Below are 12,421 nucleotides of genomic sequence, written 5' to 3' on the forward strand. Positions count from 1 at the left end.
GCTTTGTCCAAGACAAAAAGCCAGGAAGTTCCGCCTCCTGCTTTTATAGCCTCTGTAGGTGTCACTGCGTGACTCATCATTCTTTGACTTTGCCCCAACACCTCCTCTGCTGTGCACGCCGGTCACGTCTGCGCAGTCTTGCATCAAGCCAAAATTGTTCTTGGGGCGTTGCCAAATCAGAAGAAGGCCCGGGAGAATCAGGCCTTGCTGGCCCCTCCTCCTCCCTTTGGGTGGGTGCCAGGGAGGGAGAGGGCCCAGGAGAAGCAGGCCTTGCCAGGTCTTCTTCCTCACTTTCTGAATCATCCGAGTCCAGGAGTCCGAGTCCAGGAACCTGGGTCACAACAGGTATTTTGTTTTTATTTTGTTGCCTAAATGTAGAACTTTACTTTTTCCACTGTTGAATTTCATTTTGTTAGATAGCGCCCAATGTTCAAGTCTGTCAAGATCCTTCTGTAACTTGAACCTATCTTCTGGAGTGTTGGCTATTCCTGCCAGCTTGGTGTCATCTGCAAATTTGATGAGTTCCCCATCTATCCCCTCATCCAAGTCATTGATGAAGATGTTGAAGAGTACTGGGCCTAAAACAGAGCCTTGGGTACTCCACTGCATACTTCCCTCCATGTGGATGTAGTTCCATTGAGGACTACATGTTGAGTGCGGTTGGTCAGCCAGTTATGAATCCATCTGGTGGTGGTGCTGTCTAACCCACATTTTTCTACTTTATCTAGTAGTAGGTTATGGTCTACTTTATCAAATGCTTTACTGGTCCAATTAAATTATATTGACAGCATTCCTCTGGTCTACTAATTTTGTCACTTTGTCAAAGAATGCAATAAGATTAGTCTGGCATGATCTGTTTTTGACAAACCCATGTTGACTTTTGGTTATTACTTTGTTTGCTTCTAGGTGTTCGGTGATTCATTGCTTGATTATCTTTTCCAGAATCTTCCCCGATATTGAGGTCAGGCTGATAGGTCTGTAGTTTCCTGGATCTGTTTTTTTTTTCCTTTTTTTGAAGATGGGAACTACATCAGCTCTTTTTCAGTCCTCTGGCAGCTCCCCTGTGCTCCAGGATCTTTGAAAGATATAGTTCAGTGGTTCTGAGATCACGTCTGCCAGTTCCTTCAGAACCTTGGGGTGTAATCCATCCGGTCCTGGTGATTTGAACTTGTCTAGGGTAGACAGGTGTTCACTTACCATTTTCTTCCCTATTTTAACTTGTGTTCCTAATCTGTTTTTTGTGGTGCTGTTTTTGATAGGTTGGATTATTTTTTCCTTTTGTGTAAAGACAGATACAAAAAATGAGCTAAGGAGAGACGACTTCCGGTGTCCAGTGGCAACGGTCGTCTGGAGGCTTCTCCTGCCTCCAGTGCCCGAATCCGGCCGCCGCCGAGGCCCCCAGGGGCCAGGTGTTCCGAAAAGGACACCTGACGCACGGACGGCTCGCCAGGGGTCTCCCAGCCGACATACAGGACTGGGGGACCGATGCTGGCGCCCTAGGCTCGGCGGGGTTTGGAGGCCACAGCCCACGGCCATTACTTTGGCCGCCGCCTGGGCCGCTGTGCCCGGTGACACCGGGGCTTTGGATTTATAACTGCAGCAGCCTGGTGGTGAACAGGGAACGGAGAAGAATTGAGGAATGGAGAAGGAAGGGATATCGGTAACGCGAGTGGAGTGCCCGGAGTGCGGGGGTTTTTCTCCCGCGGCTGGAAGGAGCACGAGTCATTCTGGAGAGAGGAGAACTTAAAATAAGAAGATTACCGGTTTTGTGGAGCTCTGGAGAGAAGAGGTGATGGAGAAATTTAGGAGGGAGGGTTTGAGGCCCCCCCTCCCTCTGGGGAACAATGGTGGCGTCCAGCTTCCGCCTTCACTATGAGAATCTTGATGACATCACTTCCCTTCGGCTTCCTGGTTGACTAACTGTACTCTGGACTCGTTGCTCCTGTGAGTGCCCCCTGGTGGATCCGGAGGAAATTACAAGGATACTGTGCTTGCCTGAGGATTTTGAAATTTTTTTTTAAATGGCAAAAGGTCAGAGACCAACTGCTGGAGAGATGGAGAGAATTCTGGAAAAGTTATCCAATATGGACAAGAAACTGGATGATTTGCAAAGAGGCCAAACGGAAATAAGAGCAGAAATTGTGACTATCCAAAAGGATTTAAAGGATACTCAACAAGTCTCAGCAGAAAACAAGCAGAAAGTGGAAGGTCTGAGGGTGAGATGCGGCAGTGCAGAAAAGAGAGGAGACGACAGGCAATGCTGTGCTTGGACTACAGATGGATAAAATGTCTTATTTCCTTAGGTTTCAAAATTTGGAAGAAGTGGACCAAGAAGATTTGAGAGATGTTGTGACTAAATTGTTGGGAGAATTTCTTGGGAGAGGTGTTGATTTCATGAATTGGGATGTGGATCGAGTTTATAGAGTTAATTCACAATATGCACGCACGCATGCAGTTCCCAGAGAGGTTCATGTCAAATTTGTGAGAAGAGAGACGAGATGAAATTCTTAGAAAACATAGGAGTGGGGCACTGACTTATAGGGGCAGGGAGATAGCCATTCTGAGGCAGATTCCCAGACAGGTACGTGAAATGAGAAAGAAATATTACTTTTTGTCAAGCAAATTGTACCAGAAGGGAGTAGGCTTCAGATGGCTGATGCCAGAGGGATTGATGATTTTCCGGGAGGGCATTACGAAAAAATTAGTACAATTATGGAGGCTACGGCCTACGTGGAGGAACACAAAGCCCTCCTGGAATCAGATGACCCAGGAATTGAAGAAGGGAGGTTATAGACCATGGGCGGAGGCGGCTGCCGCTGTTATGCCCTGAGTTGGGTCAGGCTGAACCCAGAGTTCTGAGATCCAAAACTAGGAAGTGACAAAGATATTTGGTATTGTGTTGGTTTTCCTTATTCTCTTTTGTATGATATTCTGTTTATTCTTGACCCTTCTTTATTGCGTATGTAAGATTTGTAAACTTAGCTACTTCGTGTTACCTGCTTGCCATATGGCTGTTGTATGTGTTTAAAATTTGAGCAAAATTCTTATCTTGCATAAGAAAAATGAAAATTTACCATACCTGATATGTATTTGTATAAACCTTTTTTGACCAATAAAAACTTTTTGAATAAAAAAAATGAGCTAAGTAGATCTGCTTTCTCCCTGTTGCTTGTCACCTTCTTGCCACTTTCTCCCAGCAACGGGCCAATTGTTTCCTTGACTTTTTTCTTTTTTTTAACATTTTGGAAGAAGCTTTTTTTGTTATTACATGTTTTATTACTTGCTCCCCCTTGCTCCCACGTACATGCCAATATTGGGATATTTGCAGCCAGACAAATCAAAATGATGAAAAGGGTATTGTGGCATCATGGTGCCAGTAAATAATGCGGACCATATTTATGGTGTATAAAGCAGGCATTGGCAGGAATTAATGGATTCTCTTGGCTTTGTTTCCCTCTCTCTTACTGAATGTCACCATTCAGTTGGAAAACATCCATCCATCTTTCTCAATGGAGCTGGAGTTAGGAAGAAAAAGCGTATTGCAAGTTGACTTAACTGACTGATTTTACACAAGTGTTCTTCCTCAATGAGTATGTTCAAAGGTATTGGTGGATTCCCCCTGTTCAACATGGGTTTAGCTCTATTCCAGTGTTCAAAAGGGCCGTGATAGCTCAGGCTGTTAGAAGCCTGTTATTAGAACACAGCAGCCTGCAATTACTGCAGGTTCAAGCCCGGCCCGAGGTTGACTCAGCCTTCCATCCTTTATAAGGTAGGTAAAATGAGGACCCAGATTGTTGGGGGGGGCAATAAGTTGACTTTGTAAATATACAAATAGAATGAGACTATTGCCTTACACACTGTAAGCCGCCCTGAGTCTTCGGAGAAGGGTGGGATATAAATGTAAATAAAAAAAAAGAAAAGAAAAAAGAAGCCCGTACATAAGATGAAAGGTGCAGAGTTGTTCTGTGAATCAAGTAGAGAGATCTGCATGCACACACACACACACACACACACTAATTCCACTAATCAGCTGCTTTTCAACCTGATTTATGTCTCTTAACCAGGATTTCGCCTGAAGACCTGGTAGATACAGGGGAAGAGTAATTCTGGAGGACAGTTCTCTGAACTCTGAATGGAGAGGTTGTACCCAGTGAGCATACCTAAAACTCCTTCCTCCTATTTTCCCCACAAAAACAACGCAGTGAAATGGGTTTGACTGAGAGAATAACTGGCTAAAGGTTGTCTGATGACTTTCATGCCTTTAAGGGTGACTTAGAACTCACATTCTCTTGTTTTTAGCCCAGCATTTTCACTACTACACCTTTCTGACGTGGCCAGTAGGTATAGGATTAGGTCATTCCTTAGTAGTTACCTTACTGCAGGGCTGTAAAACTCATGGCCTGCAGGCTGGATGGGTCACGTGCTGGCCATGCCAATGCCCAGTTTAGCGAAGGGAAAAAAGTCCCGATATGTCACGTGACGCCACCATGACGACGCAAGTTTGACACCCCTGCCTTACTGCATAGTTAACAGAATGATTGGCAAGGTATTTCCATGGCAAAACCTGTATTAGGTAAGAGAAAAATGCCATTATTTTAACATGGATACAGCTACGGACAATTACTTCCACAGGTATTAATGTGAGGGAATCAAATGCTGTGTCCTGAGGACACAGCAAAAAAAAAAAAAGTTTCCACAACATGTCTATATTGCTGTTTGTGCAAGTGACAAAAAATAGATCCTCTGAAATCAGTAAGCACTAGTTTATATCCCTTTGATTTTAGTTTAGATGAATCACAGCCCCCAGTTCCCCATGTAGTAGAGTGAAGTAAATAGGAGTCACAAATATAGTATCATCCTGATCTCATTAGGTTGAACATTAAGGAATGATTTTCTGTTGTACTTCAATCATCCTGCACGGGAATCCTCATCCCCAATCCAGCAAGTTGCTTCTTTCTATGCCTCTGCTATAGTTCTATTTCCAGGGATTGCTTTACAAATTTGTAAAAGAGGAACAACCTATGGTGACTTCTCATCTCATATGAAGCAGGTACTCTTCAATTTCACATGTTACAAACTATATATGACATCAGAGCACATTTGCTGTTCCAGCGGTGATCAAGTAAATGGAAACAGGTCTTTAGCTCCCCAAATTACTTTGTTAAAGTGTTCAGATTTCATGTTTATTCTGCTGAGTTAGTTAACAAATTGTACATATCCCCAGTGCTCACTTAGCAACCTGCTTTCAGTGATGCCTCACCTCGATCCACAATGGAGGAAAAGCTACGACAATGCAAATGTGTTTGTTCAACACGATTCTGAAAGCTTTGTAGAAACTGCTGAGCAAAACAAGACCCACCAAATTCGAGCACCATTAACAAGGGATAGAAGCTGCCCTCTGTGGCCATGGTTTTTTATTTATTTATTTTTTTGTTATGGTTGTTGTAATACTGGGTTCAACAGCATTTTATTATAATCTTTCAAACAATATGTTGTGTTTCAGAAGAAAGCAAGACAATCCCACTGTCTTGCTGGGGAAAAAAAAGAGTGAAGCAAATGTTTTGTGTTTCCTGTAGTTGTTTACCTATCATTTATCAGGTGACTATTTCCAAACAATTCTAGAAATGGTCACTCATGTGATTTATTTATTTATTTAAGAGCTTTGTTCTCCCTCATCCAGGTTCATTATTAACAGAGCCTTCAAAAAGAGGGAAACTCTTAGAAATTCTGTGCTAACTCATCTTCATTACAGGCACATCTATAAATTCTGAGGACACTTTTCCAACTGAAGTCACAGAGGGATGCAACCAAAATGTGTAGACGTAGAAGATGGAGAAGGACACCTTCAGCTATCAGGTAAGAAAAAATGACCAGGAGAAATATTTTTATTATCTCCTCTCTTGAGCATTAGTACTTCACAAAGATGGAGTATGTTTATATTACTAAATAATTTGATATAGATTGATGTGAGCTTCCTCCTAAAATAAAGTTTTAGTATGCAATGGTAGAGAAGAGTTTAACCAGCCACAAATCCCACTTCTTGTCTTGAATCTGAATCTGGCAAGTAGGCAAAATTAGAGCTATTTGTTATGGGGAACACTCAGCAAGTAGTAGAAGCGTCTTTTTGTTTGAAGCTGAAAGTTTCTTAAAGCCCCCTGTGCCAGCTGATTATTTGTACTAAACTGGAAAAGTTAACTGCTCCAATACAATGATAAGGTTGACAGAAAATATATTTAAATAACGATCACTGCTTCAGATCCACAACACAAACTTTCTATATCCATGACAGTATCAGTTTTATAAAATGTGTGTATATGTGTGTGTGTGTTAGGTATGTGTGAGAGAGAGACAGAGAGTCAGAGATAGAGAAACAGAGAGACAGGGACACATAGAGAAAGGCAGTGATCTAAGCACTTAAGATACATCCAGATAGTTGCTTTAAACTGATGGAGATAGAATATTGAGTTATCTGGAACTTGCATGATGTTGAAAGATAATTCTTATGTCCTTTACTTGACTATTGTGAATTTATTCTCGGCTTGTTTGATTCAGCTTGTCACATGATATTGCCATCAATTCATACAGTTTTGAATGGACTGTTCACACTGGGATTTTGTTTATTGCAAAACCAGTATGCAACATTTCAAAAAGCAAACCACCCATTTGAGAATGTATGACTTGACAAAAATACCATACAATGTAACAAATTCCATCCAATATTTATACTATGAAATCAAACATTCAAGTGAAACATTCTGGTGAATTCAAGGGTATGTTCTTTGACTTTTCTTGGCTACAACTCAGAAGAGAAACCCTTATGGAATTGTGAATTGACTTGTGATTTATGGGTTTGAACATTAGAAGGGGTAATTTATGGAAAAAAAGGAAATTAGGATGTAACCTTAGAGAGAGGGGGGGTAAAATACAAACTGTCAAAAAGATCAGAAGCTGCTTATTTATAATCTTTTCTTTCTATTTTCTCTATGTCTTACTTATTCACTATTCTTCCTTATTTTCTTTGTTTATTTTCTAACTTTGGAATTTTTTTTATCTTGTTAAAATGTCTTCAATAAAAGTTATATATTAAAAAAAGAGGTTTGTAATACTTGTTTTCACTTTCCATTTCAGCTTATAGCATTGCAATGTCCTGGCTTTTTTCTATCCAAGTCCTATGCAGCTTAGCTTTGTGAAGTCTGCAAAGGTTGGCTGCTGTTACCAATTGTAAAATCAAAGCAAAAATACATTTTCTAGTGTCTGGATATACTTTTGCAATATAGCAAACATATTTGAGGCTTAATCTGTGTCAGGGCTCTCCTGAGTTCAATTCTAGCATCTTTTTTTTCAAGCCCAAGCTCAACTTTGACATTTATGATGAAAGAAAAATGAAAATTGTCTCGAGCAATTGTATGTTCTCAGCCTTTAAAATTTTTTACAGTTCCACAGGTTGGCATTTTGTCAGAGAAGGGAGTGAAAGACAATTAAATCAATGCACTGGTTTGTTTTTATTAGACGTGGTGTATTTAATCCCAGCAGCTAGATGGTAGCACCGGTTTGTGCATGCATTTATGAGCAGCACAGATTTGGATTGAGGATGTTGAATTGATGTTTACATATCAGACTAAAGAGGCCTTTTTCTTTTTCTTAAGAAAAATCATTGTAAGATCATAGGAAGTTTGGTTTTCCACAAAGAGTATTTGTGCTGATAAAGTGAAAGGCTAACTTGGCTAAAACCTGCCAATTAAAGATAATCAAGAAAAAAATATAAGGAAAAACAAAAGGCACATTGTTTAAATATTTAAATTATATTAAAGGGGAAGCCTTTGAGTAGATGATGTTTTATATTTTAAGTCATTGTGACTAAACTGTGACCTTTTTAGAATGTGTGGTATACACACATTATTCACAGGATCTCATTTCACGGCTGAAGCATTATAGTCTAAATGCATATTTCATTTAATTGAAGCTTTCTAAACAAAAAGAGTTTCTGATTTTTGCAGACGTCTGCTGGAGTTGACCGGGAGGAAACTGATGGCAACCGTATGTGTGGATTGAGTAGCAGACAAAGAAGCAAGATCAGTGGAACACAGCTCTCTGCAGCAGAACCTGAAACAATGGAGGAGTCTCTTCATGAAAACTCTTTTAATCAAGAAATACAGGAGCTGTATGTAGATAAACCTCCTCAGTTGCAGGAAGCAGGTGAGAACCTCCCCAAAGATTTCCAGGCAAAAGAAGGCTTATCACATACCCAAGAAGAATTGTGCAGAGATGACTCACAAGATTGCAGGGGTGTAGAATCCTTTGGCAGAAAAAATCAAACATTTGAAGCAGACATAGAGAGCAAAGATGAGCAACTGGGGTGGCTAGACACAAGGGAGGAGACCTCTGAAATAGCGTCACATGAAGATAAAACTTGCTCAGTGCGGGATGGCAGTAAGTTCCACCCAACAGAGGAGATGGACAGGGATCATCCTATAGCAACCCAGGAAAAAGAAGACAGCAAAGACGTGTCTGTTTCGGAGCCTGGCATTCCCAACCAAACTTTGCAAGGGTTTAAGAGTGTATTGAAAGAGAGTCCCTTGTTAAGCAACTGGACCTGGGACAGCAGTGAACTCAGGGCTACCTCTTGTTGTGCACTTCTGAAGTCTAGGGAAGAACAATGTCAATGCATGGAAACTCTTCCTCCTCATTTAGGAGGCATTGACCAGAAAGTTCCCATTGGGCATAAGCATGGATCAGGGCAAGGAGGAAAGCCCCAGCTGGGTTACAATTCTGCTGGGTTGGAGAAACAGCTGCCAAAAAGGGATGATTTGGAACAGTCTGTTGGGAGTCAACAGAGCCCTTTTTTAAAAGTGGTCAGAGCTCCACCTACTAACTTTGAGCCCACATCTGGTAAGCACATGAAGTCCCACGTGAAATAGAGGGATTGTGCTATTATCAGCTAAGCATGCAATAAAAATTAGTAATCGATACTATGGCATTATATGCTACCTTCATTCAAAACCAGTGTTGCATGTATAAAGAGATATAAAAGAAAATGATAAACCACAGTAAGCAAATTATAAGGAAAATTAGTCAAAACAGTATCAGATCTGTCAAAATGGGAGCAAATTGCAGCATCAAGATAGTGAGATGGTGTGGACTGTTAGGTGTCATTGCAACGATGTCATTCTCACCCGGCCACTATATAGTATAGAATCTATGCTGGAGAATTATGTGTTCCACTTTGGCGATGACATTTGCACATGTCAGATGAATCCTAATCATTCTGTTTAACATTATGTCTTTCTTGAGGAAAAGTAGTGTCTATGCATGTGTGTTCTTTGTGCCATTAACAGTTAGAGAATGGCTGGCTTTGAGGCATAGAAATGAGTAGAAACCTGGGTCAGCTTTTCTTCTTTTCTGAATTTCTTTGAATTGCATTCTTCTTTGAATTCTTTGAATTTCTTTGAATTGAATTCTTCTTTGAATTGCAGCTCACAAAAGTTTACATTTTTTTGGTGTTAGTCAGAACAGGTGCTATCAGGCTCCTTCTGATTTTTCAATAAGGGTAGATCTATATTTTATGTATTTATTAAATATATATGCCACCCATCTTTCTAAGGAGTGACTCTGATTTCTGGCAAAAAAGGCTAATAAGGGCTATATCAAACAAGAATTGTATGGCTCTCAAGTCATTTGGCTATTCTTACTGAAATTCGCTTAAAAGCCTATTACATTCCAGTTTTGATGATGTAGGAGATTCCAATTCCACTCTAGATTGTGTAGGAAGCAAAAGGTGGTAGCTTTAATTGGTTCCTGTGTGGAAAGAATCCTATGGACCTCTCACATAAAAGAATCTAATGAATAATATAACCAGTGTGTCAGTAAGCATAAAAAAGACTAGTATTTCCCTTTCATCATCAGCAGATCATAAATTAGACCCTCAAATAATCTGTGGATTTACTATCTCGGAAAACTGGGATTAAAATTGATTAATTTTGCTTGATTAGGTACTAACAAATTTGTGTTTATTTTTATCAAGCACAGAGATAGTTTTTGTTCATGATGATCTATGCCTAGCCAGATTTTTCTGGTTTTCAAACGGTACCCTCATTGCCACAATAACTGAATTTGTCCACCTTGCTGTTGTCCTCTTCTTCACTTTCTTTCCACCTTTTCTGGCATTAAAGCCTTTCCCAGAAAGCTGGGTCTTTTTATAATATGTCGAAAAAAGGATGATTTGGAACAGTCTGTTGGGAGTCAACAGAGCCCTTTTTTAAAAGTGGTCAGAGCTCCACCTACTAACTTTGAGCCCACATCTGGTAAGCACATGAAGTCCTGCGTGAAATAGAGGGATTGTGCTATTATCAGCTAAGCATGCAATAAAAATTAGTAATCGATACTATGGCATTATATGCTACCTTCATTCAAAACCAGTGTTGCATGTATAAAGAGATATAAAAGAAAATGATAAACCAGAGTAAGCAAATTATAAGGAAAATTAGTCAAAACAGTATCAGATCTGTTAAAATGGGAGCAAATTGCAGCATCAAGGTAGTGAGATGGTGTGGACTGTTAGGTGCCATTGCAACGATGTCATTCTCACCCGGCCACTATATAGTATAGAACCTATGCTGGAGAATTATGTGTTCCACTTTGGCGATGACATTTGCACATGTCAGATGAATCCTAATCATTCTGTTTAACATTATGTCTTTCTTGAGGAAAAGTAGTGTCTATGCATGTGTGTTCTTTGTGCCATTAACAGTTAGAGAATGGCTGGCTTTGAGACATAGAAATGAGAAGAAACCTGGGTCAGCTTTTCTTCTTTTCTGAATTTCTTTGAATTGCATTCTTCTTTGAATTCTTTGAATTTCTTTGAATTGAATTCTTCTTTGAATTGCAGCTCACAAAAGTTTACATTTTTTTGGTGTTAGTCAGAACAGATGCTATCAGGCTCCTTCTGATTTTTCAATAAGGGTAGATCTATATTTTATGTATTTATTAAATATATATGCAACCCATCTTTCTAAGGAGTGACTCTGATTTCTGGCAAAAAAGGCTAATAAGGGCTATATCAAACAAGAATTGTATGGCTCTCAAGTCATTTGGCTATTCTTACTGAAATTCGCTTAAAAGCCTATTACATTCCAGTTTTGATGATGTAGGAGATTCCAATTCCACTCTAGATTGTGTAGGAAGCAAAAGGTGGTAGCTTTAATTGGTTCCTGTGTGGAAAGAATCCTATAGACCTCTCACATAAAAGAATCTAATGAATAATATAACCAGTGTGTCAGTAAGCATAAAAAAGACTAGTATTTCCCTTTCATCATTAGCAGATCATAAATTAGACCCTCAAATAATCTCTGGATTTACTATCTCGGAAAAATTGGATTAAAATTGATTAATTTTGCTTGATTAGGTACTAACAAATTTGTGTTTACTTTTATCAAGCACAGAGATAGTTTTTGTTCATGATGATCTATGCCTAGCCAGATTTTTCTGGTCTTCAAACGGTACCCTCATTGCCACAATAACTGAATTTGTCCACCTTGCTGTTGTCCTCTTCTTCAGTTTCTTTCCACCTTTTCTGGCATTAAAGCCTTTCCCAGAAAGCTGGGTCTTTTTATAATATGTCGAAAAAAGGATGATTTATCTTCGTAATTTGTACCTCCAATGAGAACACTGGTTCGCGTAATTAGTTGTCATAGATCTATCTTATATATTTCCTTTTCCCTTCCTCTTCATCCACCTCCATTATTAAATCAGTGAGCTTCCACAATGTATAGTATAGTATATTTACAGGTAACCCTTGATTTATAAGTGGTCACTTAGCAACCATTCAAAGTTCCAACACCCACTTCCCCTTATATGATCACCTGATCACATTTCCAACACTTGGCAACCAGCCTATATTTATTACCTTTTGCTATATCCTGCAGTCACACGACTGAGATTTATAACTTTTTTTTGCTGGAAACTGGTGCTTACTTCCTGTCAGAATAAAATACTTCCTGTTTCTGTCAGAATAAAAAGTCCATTGGGTACGATGGATTTGCTTAATAATTGTAGCATTCACTTAATGACTATGGCCTAAAAAGGTTGTAAAATTGGGAGAAGTCATGGGCTCAACTACAGTTGCAGTCAAAGGACTATTTGCACTCCAAGCTTTGTTTTATTTGAAAATCACATACACATGCAGAAATCTCTTATTTGGGATACACAAAATATTTGGATTGAGTTCTTTTCAAAGTCCAATATTATTAAAATCACTGGCTTGTTCAGAAGAAGAACAGCTGCTTTAAAGGCTTTCTTGACATGCCTGCATGTCTTTGTCACACGTGTGAAAAGTATAGCTATACAAATTTTACAAAGCAACAAACAAGTGTGTGCATGAAAAGTCAACACTATTGGAACTGGCAGCACAGCTGCATAGGTAGTA

General features: G+C 39.6%; 1 protein-coding gene across 1 annotated transcript in view; it reads left to right on the forward strand.

Annotated features, from left to right (window-relative positions):
- LGSN (lengsin, lens protein with glutamine synthetase domain) overlaps positions 1 to 12,421 on the forward strand; it is a 104,596-nt gene that overhangs the window by 75,526 nt on the left and 16,649 nt on the right. Inside the window, exons 2-3 of the mRNA XM_058176614.1 lie at positions 5,753 to 5,856; positions 7,998 to 8,196. Of these exons, the coding sequence (XP_058032597.1) occupies positions 5,830 to 5,856; positions 7,998 to 8,196 (226 nt within the window). The 5' untranslated portion in view covers positions 5,753 to 5,829. The remainder of the gene's footprint in view (positions 1 to 5,752; positions 5,857 to 7,997; positions 8,197 to 12,421) is intronic.

Source organism: Ahaetulla prasina, chromosome 1, assembly GCF_028640845.1.
Source record: "Ahaetulla prasina isolate Xishuangbanna chromosome 1, ASM2864084v1, whole genome shotgun sequence".
NCBI classification, from domain to species: Eukaryota; Metazoa; Chordata; class Lepidosauria; order Squamata; family Colubridae; genus Ahaetulla; species Ahaetulla prasina.